The 21,731-nt window shown below is 49.2% G+C and overlaps 1 protein-coding gene and 1 long non-coding RNA gene across 2 annotated transcripts; one reads left to right on the top strand and one right to left on the bottom strand.

Annotated features, from left to right (window-relative positions):
- Window positions 1-7,582: 7,582 nt before the first annotated feature.
- On the bottom strand, window positions 7,583-13,665 carry LOC127336729 (uncharacterized). Its single transcript, XM_051363568.2, has 2 exons — window positions 11,650-13,665; window positions 7,583-7,750 (listed from the first exon to the last, which is right to left on the bottom strand). Exons 1-2 carry the CDS (start codon window positions 13,382-13,384, stop codon window positions 7,611-7,613), a joined length of 1,875 nt encoding a protein of 624 aa, XP_051219528.1. The 5' UTR covers window positions 13,385-13,665; the 3' UTR covers window positions 7,583-7,610.
- Window positions 13,666-17,614: 3,949 nt separating this feature from the next.
- Window positions 17,615-19,804, top strand: LOC127336730 (uncharacterized). Its single transcript, XR_011752838.1, has 2 exons — window positions 17,615-18,291; window positions 18,377-19,804. It is a non-coding gene; the product is annotated as an uncharacterized lncRNA (long non-coding RNA).
- The last annotated feature ends 1,927 nt before the right edge of the window (window positions 19,805-21,731 follow it).

The following is a 21,731-nucleotide window of genomic DNA, read 5'->3' as shown; positions in this document are numbered from 1 at the left end:
TTCAAAGCGATGTGGCCTGACCATTTGTCCCAGCTCCAGACTTGGCCGGGAGAAAAGGCCAGGATGGAAGGTCCGTTTTTACTAGTGTTCCCTAAGGAACGCTCTTCCGGTGGTAAATTCAAAGGCTTGTGGTTGATTGGGCCTTATCTCCGACAGAACAAAAGCACATATAATACGCTGTGTGAAATCATCAGAAAAAGGAAAACCTTCTCAAAGGTTTCTTTCAGCATGCTCTCCTAGCAACAAGTGTCAGTTCCTCCTTCCCCGAGCATTTGTGGTTTCGTCAAGTGTTGCTTTCTCCTCCATCTAGTATCCTTTGTCTACATGTTTGCCAAGTGTTGCAACGAGGAGCTAAGTGGGATTAGGATGAGAGGGAGGGACATGAGAGGGGTGGAAGGTGCATTTCTCTTGTTTATTATAGAATCCAAAATTTCAGAACGAATATCTTGTTAACCGCTTATCCAAATTACAAACCATTTGCACTTTTAAGCTTCTCCAATCGAGATCTTTAAAATTAGGTTTTGAGATACTTTTTTGTTGTTGTAGTAACTACTATGAATAAGTTCAGGTTTGTACATAAGTGTACTCCTTTTTCACTAAAGTATATTTTGGTTTTAATATTTTTTTGATAATCAATACCACATATATTTATAGTTATAAATCTTACATGGTATAGATACACAAGCTGACTTCAACAATTACAAAATAAAATCTAAAAGAAACAAGCAAATCAACAAGATCTTCAAATTCTTTCTTCTTCCACGGCACAATCTTGTACTTCTCTGAAGGGAGACAAAAATAGATACCATACCATATACTTGAAAATATCAACAAAAGTTCTCCCATAGTTTTAATTTAAACCACAATGGCAAAGCTACGTGCACACGCACGGATATTAAAGTAGTCAATTAACATCGGTAAGAATACCAATACTAGTATGCCAAAAAAAAAATCGAACAACCTGTTCGACGTTGCCGAGAGTACATATCACCATTGTCGTTAACGTATCAGCCGAGACAAATATTGCAAGGATAATCCTTATTTAGAGATCTATAAACGCTATCTAATTAATTCTTTTTTTTGCGTTGAATTCATATTTGAATTACCTATCCTGTAGCATTACTGAGCGAAATAGTTAAAATCATTTACGATTATTCAAATTCAAATTTGAGGATTTCATCATAGATTCAATTTTATAATTCTTTTCAACAAAATTGCTTTTGCAAAAGTGGGTCCTATGATAATATATATCTATCAGAAACCATTTGCGCATGTTCACCAAGTCCTAATGATCATCCATCTCTCCCTATGACATAGTGAAAATCTCCTCTCTATATATGCCTAATTGCAGAGCTATCAACTATCCTACCAAATTCTTCTAAGTATTTTAACTCTTACTTCTAAACACCAAAAACTACTTAGAGCAACTCTAGCGGACCCTGTAAACATGCCAGCTGTAAAATCATAGTACATAGAAGTACAGGCGACTGAAAATGAGATTTGCAGGTTCCAACTGGTTGGCGTAGATCGGAGACGGTAAACTGAAACTGAATATTCGAAATTTTGCACTCTTGCAAAATTCAATGAAGAACACAAGTTTGATCATAGATAATTTTTACAGATAAAGCAGTGATCCAAAAGCTAAGAATACATAAAATAGGTAGGGAGGAGCGCGGCCGCGACCTATGATAAAATCGAGCTACCTCGTCGGTGGGAGCTTCAGGGCGCGGCGGCGCTGGGGCGACGAGGACCTCAATCCTTGGAGAGGTTGATAAGGTCCATCTCACCACACGTGCGAGCCCTCTCTCCCTCGCTACGCGCGCTTCGACGAGAGCGATAGCATGGCGCTGCTCCGCATGCTCGCGGATGATCTCCGCCTCGCGCGTGAGCTCGGACTCGCCTCAACATCATCTCGAACACCATGCGCTCCTCGTCGGGGTCCTTGGTGTAGTCCATGCCGACGATGACGCGGGGTGCGACGGCACGCGACATCGACCTCGATGAGCACCATCATGCCGACGCATAGGCACAGAGGGATAGCGGGGGGGGGGGGGAGGAGGAGGGGGGGAGGGGGGGGGGCGTGGGGGGTGAAAGGGGCGCAGGGATGAAGCTAGAAAAAAATGGCACTGGTGTCGGACAACTAATGCCCACCATAGAAGTAAAACTATGGAAGGGCAATGCAAATAATTTCACAGCAAATATAAGTAAATTCATATTGCAATACAGAGAATGATTTTTTGCAAAGACAACAATACATAATAACTGTCATATTCAAAAGCTTGTCATACCGAGTTCAAATTGAGGGAAGTAATAAAATTGCTTGTTTACATATCCAGAATTTGTTTTGCAAAAGAATGACTACCAACTTGTGTAACTTCCTGGAAAAAGAACAGAGAAAGCATATTATATATATCCGCGACAACTAGATGGGAAAAATATATAGGAAAGAAATAACATTCAACAAAGCATATATAGTGACGTGGGACTCACATTTTAGAGCTTCGCTTGTCGATCTTTAATCTTCTTAAATATATCGATCACATCATCATTTGTGATGGTAGAAAATATATCTTTCTCCACGTAGCAAATCATAACATCACTCATGAACTTCTCACCCATTTTATTCCGCAAAACACTCTTGACGATATTCATTGCTGAAAAGCATCTCTCCACTGATGCCGTGGCAACCGGCAAAATTAGTACCAACTTTAGAAGTTGATACACCAAAGGAAAAGAAAGATGCTTCTTAGTGTCCACCAAGAGTTTGGCAAGATCAGCAATGCCATCTAAATCCACAAACCGTTCGTCCGCTCGCGCATTGTCAATGTAAATGCGAAGTTCCTGATCAAGATCCATCAGTTTTGATGAATCGAAATCATTAGGATAAAACTCAGCTAGCTTCAATAAGCTCCCGGTGCTGAAAGCAGCGAATGAATTTTTTGGGCTGAATGATGCCATGTGAATAAGCAATGCTGAATTTACTTCATTGAATCTATCATCAAACTCTCTAAGTTGCCAATCAATAACAAAGTTAAGACACTCTATTTGGTAATGATGAAGGTTTGTGATGTTGGTTTTTAGTCGTGTATTATGCCGATTGACATATTCATCATGCATGTTTAGTTTCAGAATGTCATGCTCTTCAAAAAATGAATATACCTTCTCCAGAAGTGATTCCCATCCATTATCTCTTAGCTCTTGCAGATCATTCCTTGTTGATTTCACACATGACATGGCATTCAAGATGTCCTGATCCTTCTGTTGCAAAGCATGTGACAAAGTGTTGGCACTCCCGGCCTAATACTTCACCCACATGATTATCTAGTCTGCTTTTCTTGTTCCAACTAGACCAACCATCAACAACAAATGCATCATTTCCACCTTGGTCATCAACGCAATCTCTGAACAGGTAGCAGCACAAGCAAAATACCCTATCCAACTTCTCACTGTACTCTAGCCAGCCATGATATTCTTTAAACCAATCTGGATTAAATCTCCGTGGCGCTCCTGCGATAAGCTTTTGTGGATACTTGAAGCCCGGTTGCTGCTTGTAAGGTCCTCTAGTTAAATACATTCGCCTTATGTCATCTTGCTTCTGAGGATTGCAACTGTACTGTGATATTCTTTTTCGATCCGCTGGATCATATGGAAGGTCATCGATATTTATATCTGCTGGAACCGGAGGCATTGGTGGCCTTGAAACAGTAGGCGTTGGTGGCCTTGATGAAGATCCCAGGTTATCTTGTCTAAGTCTAAGTGGTCTCAGGTCCCTGAGTGGCCTTGAACTTTCTGCTGCATCAAAACCTTGTGGCGCTGTCCGTTTCAACACAAATTTGTCCATAATTTCCTAAGTGAATTAAGAGAAAACTTAATTTTGGCAAGGAAACAAGAAGACGAATTTTTTGCAGATTTAATTTTGAAACATGGTCCTATGTACTACAGACTAATGCAGCGATCTGGCGATTGGCGAAGACGTACCTCGCAGTCTCGCTCGCACACGCACTGGCGACCAGGACTTGGGCGATTATTGATTTGGCTGCTCCCTCCTGCCAGCGCGATTGAGATTTCTCAAGGTTTCTTTGGCTATTTGGAAGTGGGGAATTGGAGATCAGGTGAGAGAGGAGGTCTATGAGATCGCGATTGTGAGCTGCAAGGAGATGAAGAGACGTGCGTCGTTCCGGCCGGCCGGTGCGCATACGGCCGTGTATACGGGCATATACCGTATGTGCCTGGGAGCCTAAACATTGTGCTGTGGCCTGTCTTTTGGGCTTTCTTCCTACTTTTGGACTCGGCTGGGCCGCTGGGGTCAGTTAACATTTTGGACTGGGTCAGATTCAGTTAGTCTTAACAAATATCAACTGAAACGCTGGAAGTCACTGGTGTCAGCTGACACCCGGGAGCTCCATCCCTGAAGGGGCGGTCACCGTCGCCCTGTCTCCGCATCGGCATCCCCCAAACCGAAGCTGTCACGACGGCTTGCCATGGCAAGATTGCGGTGTTCCTCCGCGACTAATTGCTCGTCGGTATTTTGGTGAGGGCGGCGGCGGAGCGGCGAAGCTAGGGTTTGGCGGCGGACGAAATGAGAGTTTCGACCCGTGTCCTCCTCTCTGGTCGGTATTTGTACCGACCCACCGACCGAATTCACGTGCCACCGAAAACATTTTCACGGGCCGACGCAGAGTACATGCTCTGCTAGCTCGACCAGCCGCTCGCGAAACTGAACTCTCGCTGTAAGCTAACAATTTTGGCCCGTTTACAAGGTCCGTTAGAGTTGCTCTTAGACATATTTACATCTTATCTTAAGACCATGGAGGACAAGTTTGACGAGAAGACAAGAAGACCGAGAATAAGACTTCAAGAGAAAAAAGCGATGAGAAAGACAAACTTCATGCCTCAAGACTTAGTCTAAATATTTCTATCTCTAATTTCTCAACAAAGCCTATGTACCATCCTACACTATTTTGCTAAGTGTTGAGATACTCTATACAATGCACATATGCTTAACACCTAGAATTCCTTAGTATATTTGAGCCACTCCCTCATACAAGCCTTCCCGTGTACTTAAGAAGACCTTGTGATTATGATGTTGAAAACACTAATTTATTGTCATCGAATGATGGTCTGAAGAACATTGATTGTAGATGATGCCGTATCCATTGAGGCAGAGACCAACAAGAAGATGGCTAACAAAACCCTAACCTAATCTGTTCAAAACCCTACTTTTATTAAAAACTCCACGCATAGATCGGGTTCTCCACCCCTTCTGATGCCGACGAGGCCGTCCGGAGGAGGGGGGAACCGATTTACAGAGGATGTGTAGGTGGAGGCGGCTCTGTTTTCTTAGAGGCGGCGGCTGCCAAGAGATGAATACTTTGGTTTTAATATACTTTGTGGTGGAGGGGTGTGAGAGAGAAAGGGTCATGAGATGTTGGGAGATGCAGTTTTGCATTTTTTTAATTTTTTTTGAAAAAATATCTTGATAGCCGTTTATCCAAATTACGAACCATTTCCACTTTCGATTTCTTTGCGTCGAGATCTTCAATGTTAATATGTTTCAAGAATAAAAATTGTACTTCTAAAACTACTACAGTTATACTTGGGTTTGTAGCGTAAGTATACTTGGGTATCTATTGAGTTGTACTTCAGATTTAAGTGTACTTTTGTACTGGTTTTTTTTAAATGTTTTATTGTACTTGGGTTTTACTACACTCGTACTTGTACTCGGGTTAGTACTTTGCAATTACGTTAACATGATTTGTACTTTTGATTTATTGTTATATTTTGTATTTGGAATATGCTTGTACTTATAATTGAATTAGTGACAAATGTGGGCATGCATTCCCACACGCCAAGCCAGCTAACTGGATGGAGTAGCTAGCAGCACCTGGATGGATTTGTGCATGATGCTCGGACGGAAGTGCAGCTTGCCATCGTGCCTTGGGCCAAAAGGAGGCTGCCACGTTCTGTACAGCCACTGTTTACTACCATGACGGAGATGGAGCAGCAGTAAAGGAGAAGACTCGGATGTTGTTGATCCTCATATGGGTGGAAGGAGAAGAAGAAAGGAAGCAGATCACAGTGTGAGGATAAGAAACGGGCCGTGGAAATTAACCATCTGACCCGTCCCGTGAGCTCGGCGTCTGCCTTGATGAGGTGCATGCATGCGAGCAGCCGAGGAAGGCGAGGTGATGCGCGGCGTGGGCGGCTGCTTGGTGGTGGCGTGCTGGAGCTGCCGCTGCTTTTTGCTCTTTGTCTGGGATCCAAATTTTGGGCCGACCAATGAAATAATGTTGGTGGCATTTTGGTGAGTGTGTGGTCGTATATTGCGTTAACAAGTATTTTGGGATTTTCTGCTTCAGGGTAGTAGGACATCATATAGTTGGTACCAAATGCTTAAAGTACCATCCGACAAGAAGCGCCTGCCATGGAAGTCCAAACTACTGTATGGAGATACACAAAGTCTCAGAAAATCAAAATCCAGCTACTACCTTGGCAGCTTTGTCCTAGAGATCAGGTGGAAAGTTGGTGTTCCATCGTTATCACAAGGTAGGGCGACGACGCGGACGAAAGCATACTGGAGTGGTTAATGTCCAGTTTAAAATTAGCAAAACAATTAACATCACACGGTGTAAGCCACTTATATTTTCATGGCCAATGTCAGTCACCTAAACATCACACGCTGTTTTGGTTGCTTCGGACTTTGGCTGACGGAAGTATGTAAACATTTGGCCTCTCAGACCAAACAATACTATCTTAAACGTTGCAGAGAATTATTCATCTTCTCACACGAAAAGTGGAAGGATTTTCTATGTTAGGCCCACTGAATTAAGATATGGTATTCGACATACACGCATTCAGATTGCTATTTGGCTATTTCATTGTTAGATTGTGTTCTGCCCGCATGAGTGAAATTAGACAGCGCGCAACAAATTATTTATGAGAAAGAAAAGGTGGGTGACAGATCTGTTTAACAGGGAAGAGAAGAGCATGTTGAATGGCAAAATATCTTGTCAAGTCTCAAGTGTGGATTGGTTGCAAACTAAAGTAATCGTTTTTCCCAAGAAAATATATTCATATGGTTTTCAGAGAATAATGGAGCAATGGGCACGTGATGTCAATTATGTCTCTGGTTTTTTTTTACTTGCAGAAGATTTCTACTTGAAAGTGCTAATTGACTTGGGATGTACAAATTGATGAAATGCATATCATATCCACCAGGTATTTGGTCGTACAAAAGATGAACAATAATAAGTGAATTGTTATCCGTATACAGCTTACTCTTGATTGTCGAATCGCTCAAGTACATCTCACCATGCTACGATCCTATTAGTCCACCTTCTAGGCAGACCGTCTTTCATGTCTTTGCTAGGTTGAACTAACATGTACTTCGTTATAGCGAGTAAAAGGCACACATGAAGTACATTTTTCTCGATAAAGGATGCTTTATTACTTTAATAAGCAATTACATCCAGCCTCTGCATAACCAGGATGCACACAGCCGTTTTGTTGTCTCAAGTCCAAAAGGATAAATAATAAAAACTAAGCGAGATACATATCGGAACGATGAATCATATAACGCCTAAAGTGTAGGTGGGGCATCTATCCGTAGACTATGCTGCCACCCATGTAGGGAAAAAGTATCCCTCGCCGTAGCCTCCAACCGTGTACAGACCTCCGTAAATAGCTGTCGGTTCTCCACTCGTTGTAGAGGTAACCATGAACGGAGAATACTTGTACATCTGTAGATGACCTGCAACAAAGAACAATTTTTGTCATTAAAGATCTTGTCATTTCTACATAGCCAAAGCGCCCAGATAACTGCTAGCGCCCCCACCCTAAGAAGCAACTTAAACCTTGAATCTATACCATGAAGCCAATTGCCAAAGACATTGGCGACACTAGTCGGAGGATACAAGGTAGACGCTACTTGGATGACAGACCATATAGATCTCGCGAACTGGCACTGGAAGAATAAGTGTTTGATTGTTTCGTCCTGATGACAAAAAACACACCGTGTACTTCCATGCCAATTCCGATTAACAAGATTGTCTTTGGTGAGAATAACCCCACGACGAAGATACCATCCAAAAATTTTAATTTTTAATGGTATCTTCATCTTCCAAATCTTCTTATTGTTGTCAACTGGTAAGTCAGAAAGAAGGATCGCATTGTATAAAGATTTTACGGAAAAGGTACCATCTACATGAAGGTTCCATCTAAATTCGTCTGGTTCAGGTGATAAATGAATATCTCCGAGCCGTTGAATTAGGGTATTCCATGCCACAAGTCTTTGTCCAAGTAAAACCCGTCTGAACGTCACATTCGGAGGTGAGGTAGCCATTACAGTAGCAATGGTATCACCTTGGCGACGAGCAATCCTATACAGAGCAGGATACTGTTCACTTAAGGGTGCATTGTCTAGCCAAGCATCTTCCCAGAACCGTATCTGTGCTCCATTCCTGATTGAGAAAGTACCATGGCGAAAGAATACATTTTTTGTCGCTATAAGACCAGCCCAGAAGTGAGAATCCCCAGGTTTCCAAACCACTTGGGATAATGTCTTCGAACCGATATACTTTCTCCGAAGAATAGTTTGCCAAGTCCCATCCTCAGTAAGTAGCTTAAACAGCCATTTACCCAGAAGAGCTGAATTCTTGACCTCCAGGTCATGAACTCCAAGCCCTCCTTGATCTTTGGGACGACAAACTATACTCCACTTAACCGATCGATATTTCTTTTCTCACGTCCCCTTGCCAAAAGAATCTGGATCGATAGTAATCGAGTTTATGCAGAATTCCTTTCGGTAGGATGAAGAATGATAACATATACAGTACCATATTTGTGAGTACCGAATTAATGAGTACCAATCTTCCTCCCAGGGATAACAATTTACCCTTCCAACTACTAAGGCGTTTTTGTAATCTTTCTTCCACTAATTTCCATTCCGCGATTGTAAGTCTCCGATAATGAATCGGAATACCCAAATAACGAATAGGAAATTGGCCTTGCCCGCAACCAAACAACTCTGTATACAGAGCCGTATCGTTTTGGGCATCACCGAAACAGAACAATTCGCTTTTATGGAAATTGATTTTCAATCCTGACAACTGCTCAAAAGCCGCCAAAATTAATTTCAGATTTTGAGCTTTTTCAAGATCATGATCCATAAACAGAATTGTATCGTCGGCATATTGAAGTATAGATAAACCACCATCAACCAGATGTGGAATCACTCCTTCAATCTGGCCATCAGCCTTGGCCCGCTCTATGAGTATAGCCAGCATATCCGCTATAATGTTAAACAACATCGGTGATAACGGATCCCCTTGGCGTAACCCTTTTCGTGTTTGGAAATAGTGGCCGGTGTCATCATTAACCCGGATTGCGACACTACCTCCATACACAAAATCATTTATTAGAGCGCGCCACTCTGGAGAAAAACCTTTCATCCTGAGTGTCTGCTGTAGGAAAGACCACTTAACTTTATCATACGCCTTTTCAAAATCTAGTTTTAAAATAACCCCATGTAATTTCTTAGAATGCATCTCATGTACCGTCTCATGCAAGACCGCCACTCCATCAAGGATGTTCCTTCCTTGCATAAAGGCTGTCTGTGATGGCTGGACAACATGATCCGCAACCGTATTAAGTCTAATGGTGGCCACTTTCGTGAAAATCTTGAAACTTACATTTAAGAGGCAAATAGGTCTATATTGTTGAATCCTTTCTGCCTCATTAACTTTCGGTAACAAGATTACTTCACCAAAATTTAGATGAAATAATTCTAGTTGTCCAATGTGTAGGTTACTGAACAAATCTAGAAGGTCCGATTTAATCGTATCCCAGAAAGTTTGATAAAACTCCGCTGGAAAACCATCAGGACCCGGTGCTTTGTTGCATTCCATTTGGAAAATTGCCTTCTGAACCTCTTCCTCAGTATAAGGTGCGGTTAGTAGACCATTTTCTTCCATAGAAACTTGGGGTATATCGTCCGTTAAGTTCTCATTAAGAGAGAAGGTGCTTTCCTCCGGAGGACCAAACAGACCTTTATAATAATTAGTAATGTAAAATTTGAGTTGCTCATGGCCTTCAATCAACCCTTCATCTTGAAAAAGAGAATGAATACGTTTTTTTCGATGTCTCTCATTGGCTAAGCCATGGAAATATCGCGTATTTGAATCTCCTTCCAATATGAATTGAGCTTTGGAACGTTGATACCATTTGAGTTCCTCCTCGCGAAGAAGACTCGCCATCTGCGCATTTGATTGATTTTTAAGTTCAATCTCTTGCGTAGACAACGGTCTAACCTCCGCAACAGCCTCAAGCTCATCAATTACATTTGATAAGCGAGCCTTCTCTTTTTTAAGGATACCGGCCGTATGGGCAGCCCAACCAGAGAGATGTTTGCGCATCGTCCGCATCTTATTATTCCATCTCAAAATTGGAGTGCTGCCCCCGACCGGTCTCTCCCAAACCTTCTTAACCATATCATGAAATCCCTCTCGATGTAGCCAGCCAAGTTCAAATTTGAACGGCCGTTTACAAACAGGACGGGAATTCCCAGTAGTTAGGATGATGGGAGCATGGTCAGACAGTTTTTCAATACGTTCTAGTGCACGGACTGACACCATAGGGTATTTATTTTCCCATTCGGTATCCATCAACACGCGATCTAGTTTCTCGTATGTGGGTTCAGGCAAGCTGTTGGCCCAAGTAAACTGTCGACCGGACATAAACACCTCTCTTAAATCAAGGCTATCAATGACAGCATTGAACAAAAAAGGCCAATGTCCATCGAAACGGCCTTTACTTTTCTCGTGAGGAAATCTCAACAAATTAAAATCGCCTCCGATTAAAATCGGATAAGGATTATCTTTTGTAAGATTTACCAACTCACGTAAAAAGTCAGCCTTAAAAGCATCCTGGGCGGCACCATACACAGCAACTAGACTCCACATGAAACCGTCTGCTTTATTCTGAATGTCGAGCTTAATGTGATACTCTCCATCAGAACTAGCCAAGACAGTCATGGTGTCTATACGGACGCCAAGTAAAATGCCACCGGACCTACCACGAGGCGGGCGAGAAAACCACTGAAAGTTAATCCCGCCTGATAGTCGGTCGAGAAAACTTTGTGTGAAATTTCGCCTACCCGTCTCCGATATAGCAATGAAATCTAAATCATAATCTCTACAACCATCGGCAATGTGGGAATGTTTAGCCAAGTCACCAAGATCTCTGCTATTCCGAAACATGCCATTCATCGAGAAACTATTTTAGATTTAGTATTCTTGCTATATCTACGAGATTTCTTTCCAGCCGACGATCGAGAACCACGTTCAGAAGCTTGTAGATCAGAACTAAGCTCCACGTGTTCTAAATCGACTTCTGAAATATTACCAATAATAGCCGAGAGAAGCTGACCATCTAGGATGTCATCCTCTTCCTCATCGTCTACTACTATTATTTCATGCCCAGTGGAAACATTCGGAACAACCGTTAGACGGTCAAGCTCCGTCTGTCTCAACACATTGGCCGAAACTGAAATCTCATCAGACTTACTACCCAAATTAACTCCTATGCTACTCAAATTTGAAGAAATACGAGTATCTGAAAATGAATTAAACGACTTGGATGGTTGCTTAGTACCTGCCGTGTCGAGGTTCTTCTCAGCCTTACGTCGCATGGCTCTCTGCATGGTGTCCTCATCCGTCGGCCCCGCCCCATCCACCGCAAGAGCGTACCTCCCACTCCGCCTCACCGTCGATTGAATAACGGGAGGAGGGACCGTGGGTGGCGGCTGCTGCAGGGTGGATACCGGCGATGGAGAAGTCGAGGGCGGTGGAGACCAAGCCGGTGAGGGAGAAGAGGTCGTCGATACAGGGGTAGAAGGTGATGTAGCCCCCTGTATCACAGCAGCCCCAGGCGAGTCCCCCTTCGCGGGGGAAGAGGGTGTCGAAGAAGAAGCGCCCTTCGTCCCATCAGCCTGCCCCTCCGCCCATGGAGGCGGTATCACAGGCTCCACGGGTCCGTCCGCGGGACACGACGAGACCCTCAAGGTCCGCTGCCCCGCATCCAGATGGCGCGGTAGCGTAGCGTCCTCCGCCGCACCGTGCAGCTGCGTATCGACCTCCGAAGTCGGCTGCGGCGACGAAGGTGGCGACAAGGCCGGCTGCTGCATAGCCGGCCGGTGCATCGGCCCCAATGCCAGCAGGCCCGTGGTCAGCTGCAGCGACGCTGGGGTCACCGCGGCCGACCGCTGCATGTTGTCGATAGGGACGCAGCGAGGCGCCTTCTGCACAGCCATCACGGCCCGACCGAACCAGCCCCATCGACTTTGCGGCCCAATAGAGGAGGCCTCCAGTGCCGCATCCGCCGGTTTGAATCGCGGCTCGAGACCCGCCGCGATCAACGGCCGCACCACCGGCTCCTCGGCCGTCACCGAAGGCGAATCTGCCGGCGTCGCCTCCACCAGCACGCAAGGGCGAGCGGCGGCGGTGAAGATGACTCTGGAACGATACGGGACCTGGTCGATCTCCCGTGATCGTATGCTGTTGTCGATAGGGACGCAGCGAGGCGCCTTCTGCACAGCCATCACGGCCCGACCGAACCAGGCCCAACGACTTTGCGGCCCACTAGAGGAGGCCTCCAGTGCCGCATCCGCCGGTTTGAATCGCGGCTCGAGACCCGCCGCGATCAACGGCCGCACCGCCGGCTCCTCGGCCGTCACCGAAGGCGAAGCTGCCGGCGTCGCCTCCACCACCACGCGACTCAGCGTCGGAGACGCCCCAAGCACCACGGAGGTAGCAGACCCCAACGAGGGAACCACCGGCGCGATCGCCGCCGGCCGACGTGCCGTAGCTGCAGCGAGGAAGTCCCCAAAGACAGGCGCCGGCGTGACTCGACGACGCGGAAGCGGGCCTCTCCAGGGCTTCATCCGCGGCATCCGGGAAAGCCGCAGGCCTACCGGCGACGAGGACGCCGCCCTCATCACAGACCTCTTGACCTTCTCCCTCGGCGGCGGCGACGCAGACCTTGCCCGCTCCGACAACCTGCACGACGAAAAACGTACCTCCGGCGACGCACACCTTGACCATTCCCTGGACTCAGACGTCGGGAATCCGATCTTTGTCCAGAAGTCTTCTCTCACCTCCTCTAGGGACAAATCCGGCAACCGCCCGATCTGCTGCACTACTGGTTCAAACCCAAGCACTAACCACGCCGCCTCCTCCGCCGTCTCCCGCGTCTTCTCGTCAAAATCCTCGTCCTCCGCTAGGCAGCAGAATCTGGATCCAACGCTTGGCCGCGCCGGCGAGGGAGGAGCCGATGCGCCGGCAGCACGCGCAGGATCCGACCGAGCCGCCCCATCACGCGCAGGCCCCATCACTTAATGTGCAAGATTCCGGCGAGCGCGTACTGGCCGAGGCCGCAGAGCAAGGCGCCCTTGGCGAGCAGCGCGGCCGGGTGGGCCGGATCGGCGGCGAGCGCAGCGTCGAAGTCGACGAGCGCGCTGGAGTTGCCGAGCCGCGTGCGGCCGTCGGCGCGGTGCGCAAGCAGCGCGGCTGGGTGGGCCGGATCGGCGGCGGCGAGCGCAATCTCCTCGTATCCCACGTGCCAGCCGGGACCTTTCTCAGCAGCAGACCAACTGCCGGTACAAGTGCGTCGAGTGGGGCGTTGCGATGGAGATCGGCGACAACGTCCGGCGGGAGGTGGTTGAGGCGATGAGTTTCAGATGAAAGCAAGCACGGCCGGTTGGGATCCTTAAAAAAAGGAAAATGATCTGATTCCCCCGGGGGATACCGCGTTCGCAACCTCCCCCTTGCCTGTGCGCCGCGTGTCTTCGCCACGTCGTGTGGGACCCACCAATCCAGCTTACCTTCCACGCTTTCTTCCTCCTCCGTTCTGTTTACTCCCTTTTTCCTCTTTCTCTCTCTCCAACTCTCCCTGCCCAGCACTACACGCCATGGCCACCATGATTGGAGATCGAGCGCCGGCGCCGGAGATCCTGCCGCCGTTGGCCGGTTGCCGCCGCGCTTCGCAGCCCACGCCGACGCTGCTGCGGGCGTAACCGACGTCGGGGCCGGCCACCGCTGCGCGGCGAGGCGGGCGAAATCACACCGCCAGGGCCACCTTGATGGGAGATCGGGCGTCGAAGATCCTGCCGCCGCCGCTGCTCGCTGCCGACGACGCTGCCGCGACCCATGGCGCCGCCGCTGCTGCTCGCACTGCCGACGACGCTGGTCGGCCGCCGCGCTAGGAATCCTCCGGGGGATGGCCGTTGAGGCAGGAAGCGGCAGCAAGGAGCGGCTCCGTCCAGGCGCCGTCGAGCTCGCCCCTCCCTCTCGCGCGAGGTCGTCGCGACCACTTTCGTCGCCTACGCGGATCTCCGGCTACTCCCGTCCACCGGGCTCGCGCTCTCGGGCCCCGACGCCTGCCTCAACATCGCCGACTCCGCCTGGCGGATGCTGCCTGTGGCCGCCGCCGGCTCCTTCGGCTTCGGCAGCGCGCGGGAGGTCAAGCCGCCGTCGCCCTCGCCATGGTCGCGTGGTGTCCTGATTTGGGACTTTGCTCCGCCAGCTACATAGATATATATACTTTTGCTATTTTTTGCTACCTCAAAGTGCTACGAAGCCACGATGCTACAATAGTATATTTTTTTGCTACAATTATTAAAACTGTTTTGCTACTTTTGGTACAAAATTATGCTACGATTTTCCGACGAGGTTGGTTTTTGCTATGATTTTCCGGCGGAGGGTGGATTTTTGCTACCATAGACATAGGGTGTTGCTACTAGCAGCTTGGCGTTGCTGTCCTTAAAGGACGGAGTTGCTACAACCTCGGACAGTGTTGCTGCCGGCTGCAGGCGATGTCTCCGTTGATGTTTTAGAGGATCTGCAACATATGAATAAAAAAATTTGCTACAATTTATTTGCGGTTTTGCTACATCTGCGTAATATGTTTGCTACGTGGTCTCCGGCGAGGTCTCCGGCGAGCCCAGCCTTTTTATTTTTCTTTTCTGAACGAACCGTTTTTTGCTTCAGTCATTTGCTGCCGGGGGTGATTTTTTGCTGCCGGAGATGTTTTTTTTACTACATGCAAATCTAACCGTCAAAATGGTTGATCCGACGGCTGGGGACCCGGGGGCTGGGGAATCAGATCCCCCGGGGGACGCCCAGCAGTTTCCTTAAAAAAAGGCGAGCGCAATTTCCTTGTCCACACATACACACATGAAGTACATGTCGTGAATTAAAGATTAGGAAAATGATACTATGCCTCCGGGGGATGGCTCGCATCGTAGCCTCCGGCTTCTAGGAACGACGCGTGTCCCTGTGGTGGGTAGGAAACGACAGATTTCTGGTGGGTCCCACCCACGTGCGGTTCCCAATTCCCGTCCCCATTTGATTTCCATCTCCGCCTGGGAGATACTGAGCGCCGCTGCCGTAGTCCCGCAGTGGCCAGCCGCCGTATTTCCGATGCGCGCCGGCGAACTTGGCACCCGCCGCCGCACCTCCTGCCGGATCCCGCAGCGCGCTCGCGTTAGAGACGAGCATGGCGAGGCGGCAGCTGGGCGAGCTCGTCCCCCTCCTAGACTCCCACGCTGGATCCCGGCACGCAGAGCACTTTGATGCGGAAGCCGCCGAGCTCATACCCGCCGACCACGGCCGCTGCTAGCCGGCCATGCGATTCGCCGACATCCCAGATCCCCTCGCCACCGAACCTGGTCGCAACCATGCGTCCATGGCGGTACTTCCAGGCGAGGTCGCCGGCGTGCGTGCTCAGGGAATATCCGGTCGTCCCACACCACTGCTGTGAGCGGCACCGCCCGTTGGGTGTGAGCCGCGAGCGGCACCATGCGTTGCTGCATGCCGGCGTTTGTACCGCAGCTCTATCGATTTGCACCATTAGAGAAAGTTTTGATTCATTTGCTACAACTATTCTCTGTTTTTTGCACCATAGATTAAGTGGATTTGCATCTTTTTGTATTTTGCTATAAGGTTTCCTGTTGAAGTTGGTTTTGCTACCATATCAAAAACCTAACCCGAAATCTTGTAAAAAATCTCTTGATGATACGATAGTATAATCCTTTTGCTACAATTGTTTTGTTGTTTTGCTATATTAGAATAAAAATTTTGCTACAAAGTCTCCGGCGAGATTGGGTTTGCTACAATAGTGTAACTTTTTTGCTATGAAGTCTCCGGCGAGGTTCTGGTGAGTCTCCGGCGAGGTTGGGTTTGCTACAATATCAAAATATTTTTGCTACGAGCTCTCCAGAGAAGTCTCTGGTGAGGTCTTCGGTGAGGTCTAGGTCGATGTCTCAGACGAGGTCGTTTTGCTACAATATCACAGTTTTTTGCTACGGGATCTCCGGCGAGGTCTCCGGCGAGTGTCTGGTGACGTCTCCGGCGAGCTCAACTTTTTTATTTTATTTTTCTGGACGAACCGTTTTTTGCTACACTGAAGCAAAAAAATTTGCTACAATTTATTTGTGGTTTTGCTACATCTGCGTAATATGTTTGCTACATGGTCTCCGGCGAGGTCTCCGGCGAGCCCAGCCTTTTTATTTTCTTTTCTGAACGAACCGTTTTTTGCTTCAGTCATTTGCTGCCGGGGGTGATTTTTTGCTACATGCAAATCTAACCGTCAAAATAGTTGATCCGACGGCTGGGGACCCGGGGGCTGGGGAATCAGATCCCCCGGGGGACGCCCAGCAGTTTCCTAAAGATTATTTAGATCAATGCTTCGGCATTCAGCTAGTCTCTATCTCTATCTCTACTACTATAGTACATGATATTTTGAACATTTGAATCTACCTTCCTCTCCCCTGGTCTACCGGCCATTGGCAAAATAATTTCATTATTAGCCGTTGATTCCACTCAATCCAACGGTTGCTCTTGTCCGGATTGCTATCATGTGACAATCCCGCCATTCCATCTCACATGTGAATCAGTCGAACCTTCTGGCGTAATCCACAACTGTCGGGACATTGCCGCCTCTAGCAAGATGTGAAGCAACTCAGAGTTCTTTGCTAACCTCGCTCATTCCATCTCATTCCATCTCAACTGATAGCTCTAGAGAATCCCACTTACTCACCACCTCGCTCATTCCATCTCAACTGATAGCTCTAGAGAATCCCACTTACTCACCACCACCCCTATCGGCCCATCACTCCATCGGCCCATCGCCGCCTCCGCTCCACAACACCACCACCTCCACGTTGCATCTCCGCCACCATATTATTGCAGGCTCGGATCAAGTTCGTAATTTCCTGGTGCCTACCGATTGTCTAGTAAGTTGTTCCTCACTATATTAGTACACGAAGAATGGTCTGGTTGTCCTTTTTGAATTACTCTGGTTATTCTTGAGCGCAAGGCGTCTGATTTATTGTCCAAACTACTATCCGCTGGTATAGACCAAAGCAAGCAAAATGTCTCCAAGCATTAAGCATGTGCAATCCCGGTTTGAGCCGGGTTGCATCGGTTCCTCAACCCAGGCCGTGTGCCCAGTTGGGTTGGCTGGCCTGGTGCGGACTGGTTGTCAGGGTCTGGTTGCGTGGTGTGACTGGTTTTTGCACAGGTTGAGTGCTAAAAGGGAGACAGGTCGCTGATGTAAAATAACTACCGTTTACATCACATTGTAGCAAAAAAAACAGCTCCAGCAGATGATGTAGGGGGAAAAAACGGCCAATTTTTTTACATCACGATGTATAATTTGCATCAGGTGATGCAAATACAGAGGTGATGTATCGCATAAAAACGCCCAATAGCCACTTTGTCGTTTCCTTCTTCCCCACCCGCGCGCGCCCGACCGCCGCCGCCGGTCAGTCTCCGACCAAATCCGGCCAGCCGCCACCGGGAATCGACCCGCCGACGCACCCCCCCCCCCCCCCCCCGCCCGCCGGTCCTATTCCCGACTCGCCGGAGTCTTCCCGGAGCTTGGGATGGCCGGAAACGCGTGGCTGCCGCGGTGAAATCGGACGGCCGCCGATCCAGATTCCGGCCGATTCTAGCAGAGCGCCGCCATCGCCGGCCCTTTGCGCGGTCGTGGAACGCCGATTTTCCTCCGCCGATCTCCCACGCGCCCAAATCCAGTCGGATTGGGCAGGTCTGTGACCGCGCATGAACCCGCCGCCCCGGCCACCTCTACTCGCCATCTCCGCCTCATCCGCCTCGCACCGGTGGTGCTCCTCTGCGTCGCCCTGCCCCCTCCTGCTCGCCATCCCCACCTCGGCCGCCCTGAACCGAAGCTGCTACCGTCTGGCCACGAGCACTATCGTTGATAGTTGCAACAAAGGTAGCATTTTTGTCTCTTTTTCTTGCAATATTTGTTTGATAGTTCTAGTTGTAGTGTACTTGTTAATCGACACAATCACATGTAGATGAATTCGAGCTCGTATGACTACACGACGTCCGACGAAGAGTTTGATATGGAAGAGGAAGAAGACATAGCCATGGTGCTTGCATTGCACGCGCACAAAAACAAGCACCCGAAACATGGCGGTCCAGTCATTGGATGGGAGACAGTCAAGAGAGAAAGGGCCGATGCCGACTGTCGGCTGATGCACAACTATTCTGATGACCCGCCAATCTATCCCGAGCGCTACTTCCGTCGCCGGTTTCGGATGGGGGCAGACTTGTTCAAGTACATTGCGAAGGCGGTGAAGTTGCACGACACCTTCTTCGAGCAAAGGAGGAATGCATGCGGCTTACTTGGACATAACACATTTCAGAAGGTGACTGCTGCATTGCGCATGATGACATATGGAATTCCGGCGGATCTCGTCGATGACAACTTGGTAATGGGTGAGAACTCCGCCATTCTCTGTGTCAAGCGCTTTGTTGTTGCCATTGTCGAGGTGTTTGGTGAGGATTACTTGAGAGCTCTCAATGCTCAGGACACTGCTAGACTTCTGGCGAGCAAAGCCGCCCGTAGATTCCCTGGCATGCTTGGCTCCATTGATTAATTGCATGCATTGGAGGTGGAAGAACTGGCATGCAGCTTGGCATGGACAGTTCAAAGGACACAAGAAGGACTCCATTATTATTCTTGAAGGTGTTGCTAACCAGGAGACATGGATTTGGCATGCTTTCTTTGGCATGTCGGGCTCTTGCAATGACAGCAATGTGCTTCAGAGGTCACCACTCTTTGCAAGGCTAGCCAACGGAGAGATACTGGCGTTGCAGTTTGTGGCCAACGGCCGAACCTATGACAAAGGCTACTACCTTGCTAATGGCATCTATCTGAAGTGGGCTACATTTGTGAAGCCTCTCATCAGCCCCTCACGTAAGAAAGAACAAGACTTTCACTATGCTCAAGCAGCTGCTAGGAAAGATATTGAGAGAGCATTTAGGATATTGCAAGTCCAATTTGCTATTGTGAGAGGTCCGGCGAAGTTCTGGGATCAAGAGATCCTTTGGTACATCATGATGGCTTGTGTGATCATGCATAACATGATCATTGAGAACAAACATGGTCAAGATGTGGACGGGTATCACTACAAGTTGATGGGGCATCCAGTGCGGGTGCGACGGCAGCGAGACCGCATCGCCCGCTTCATTGAGTGCTATCATGCGATCCGTGATGAAAATACCCATGAAAATCTTCAGAAGGATCTCATGGGGGAGTGGTGGACATGGTGGGGGCAACAACGGAGTGGTGGATGTCGTTGAATTATGTGATGAACTATGTGTGTTTGTGGATGAACTTCGAGTGTTTGTGATAAACTATGCATGTCTGTGAATTGATTTGTGTGCCAGTTGATGAAGAACTATTTGTGCAATTACTATTTAGTATTGTTTGGATTTTATTTGTGTTTTCAAATCATTTTGATATGAGATTCATCCATATATTTCCAAATCTGAAACATACATCACCTAGATGGTGATGTAAAGTACATCACCTGCTGGAGCACTTTCAGGAGTATAGTAGCCAGGTGGTGTATTTTATATCATCTGATTTTGTGTGTGAAAAAAACAGGTAATCTAAAATACATTACATGTAATGTAAAATACATCATTTTGGAGATGCCCCCGGTCGGGGAGTGTGAGTACTACGTCGTCCTCTTTTAAGAGCTGGCCCGCAAGGCGTAGCCGCCACTAGGAGTAATGTGTACGTGTGACCCGGCCGCAAACAGCTGATTGTGGTCTGGCTGGCCGTCGACCATCGCGCCGGTCCGTGACGGCATCTAATACGAGGTCCGCTAGCGGAGCAAGCCACGGCCTGCGTTGGGCACTCGCTGGGTTGGTGTTGGTCGTGGCGGCACGCGGCATCTAATACGAGGCCCGCTAGCGGAGCAAGCCACGTCTTTCACTATGCGCGTTCGACATCTGCCGCATGACTACCTAGAAGACGTGCACGTACCCCTCGCAGCCAGGACTCTCCGCGGGCCAAGTCGGGGCTGTCGAGCTCATCTTCCCGGCCAGCTACACCGCAGCCACGGGCTCCTCCGCGTCTTCTCCCGTGGACTCCCGTCTCCGCTCGGCGTCCGGCACCCATCGGCCGCGCTTTGCTCGAGCGGCATGGGCTCACGCGACCCCACGGCCTCGCTCCAGCCCTCTTCGGCAGCGGCGGACAGCCTTGTCGCGCGTCTCTCGCTCGCTGCGGATGGCCCCAGCAGGTAGGTTCCGGAAGGAGAACGCCGGTGTGAAGGTCTCGGCTCTCCCCAAGGCTGCGGCTGCTGCCGCTCCGCGGCCGACCATCGACGTCGTCCCTGCTCATGCCGACGCTGCCTCTGAGATGCTGCCACCCTCCTCAACATCGACCCGCTCAAGGCCTTCAGCCGCGCAAGCTGCCGAAGAAGACTCCGTTGTCCACACGCCTGTGATTCCAGCCCCAATGCCCAACCTTGAAGATCAGATGCACGTTGCTGTTGTTGCTGATGATGCGCTCGTCCTGGTAGCTCCTCATTTGCGCTCGGGTTGTGGAGTCTGCTTCAGCCAGCGCGATAAGCATATTGGTTCCTGTGTGCTGCGGGTCTGCACCTCGTGGGGATTTGCTGGGGGATTGGCACCTCGTCACGGCCTCTACTCCAACCGGTGCTCACCCTCCCGACAGGCTGCTCTGCGATCCTGCTGTGTTCGTCGAGGGGCTCGGGTCCTTGTCGCTGCCGCCAGTTGCCTCGGGTAGCCATGCTGAGGAGCAGGTGGCCCCGAGCTTGCTTTGGGTCAGTTCTTTGAGCTCCGACGAGGATGACGACGTTGAAGAGTTGGCTCCGCAGACGCCGCTGGCCTCCAACAAAGGCGTTGTTTTCGGCTCGGTTTGCGGCAATGTTGATGTGGGCCATGAGAAGGCGTCGGTGGAGCCCTGCGGCGGCCTCTCTGCTCCCGCTCTTGGAGAAGAGGAAGGTTGGGTGCAGGTGGGTCGGGGCGGCCGCCCCAGCCGCGTGCCATCGTCTTTGCTTCCAAAGGAAGCTCTCGAGCGTTGTCTCGCCTTCAAGCGTTGGGCTCGTGGGAGATGCTTTCGGTGCCTCGAGCGTGGCCACCAGGTCAGCACATGCCATGAGCCCTTCAGATGCATCCGCTGTCGTCGTCCTGGTCATCGGGAGCGTTTCTGCCGTGCGCGCTTTTCCGCCCCCCGCTCTCGCTCTCCGGACACTCATGCTCGTTCTCCGGACACATGTGCTCCTTGCCAGCGGAGCCGCTCTCCGTCCGCTCAGCCTTGTCGTTCCTCGCCGCCCCGGAGTTGGGTCGAGGTCGTGAGGCACTCGTCGTCTCCTACAACATCGCCGCCAAGGC

Source organism: Lolium perenne, chromosome 2 (assembly GCF_019359855.2).
Source record: "Lolium perenne isolate Kyuss_39 chromosome 2, Kyuss_2.0, whole genome shotgun sequence".
NCBI classification, from domain to species: Eukaryota; Viridiplantae; Streptophyta; class Magnoliopsida; order Poales; family Poaceae; genus Lolium; species Lolium perenne.
This window is presented reverse-complemented; position numbering and strand designations above follow the sequence as displayed.

Bases quoted from the DNA above. Each gene is read 5' to 3' on its own strand.
- LOC127336729 (XM_051363568.2), bottom strand. From the start codon at position 13,384: ATGGGGCCTGCGCGTGATGGGGCGGCTCGGTCGGATCCTGCGCGTGCT. The intron at 7,751-11,649 runs GTACTAAGCAAC...TCTTTGTTGCAG, and splicing joins GAAGAACCTCGACACGGCAG to GTCATCTACAGATGTACAAG.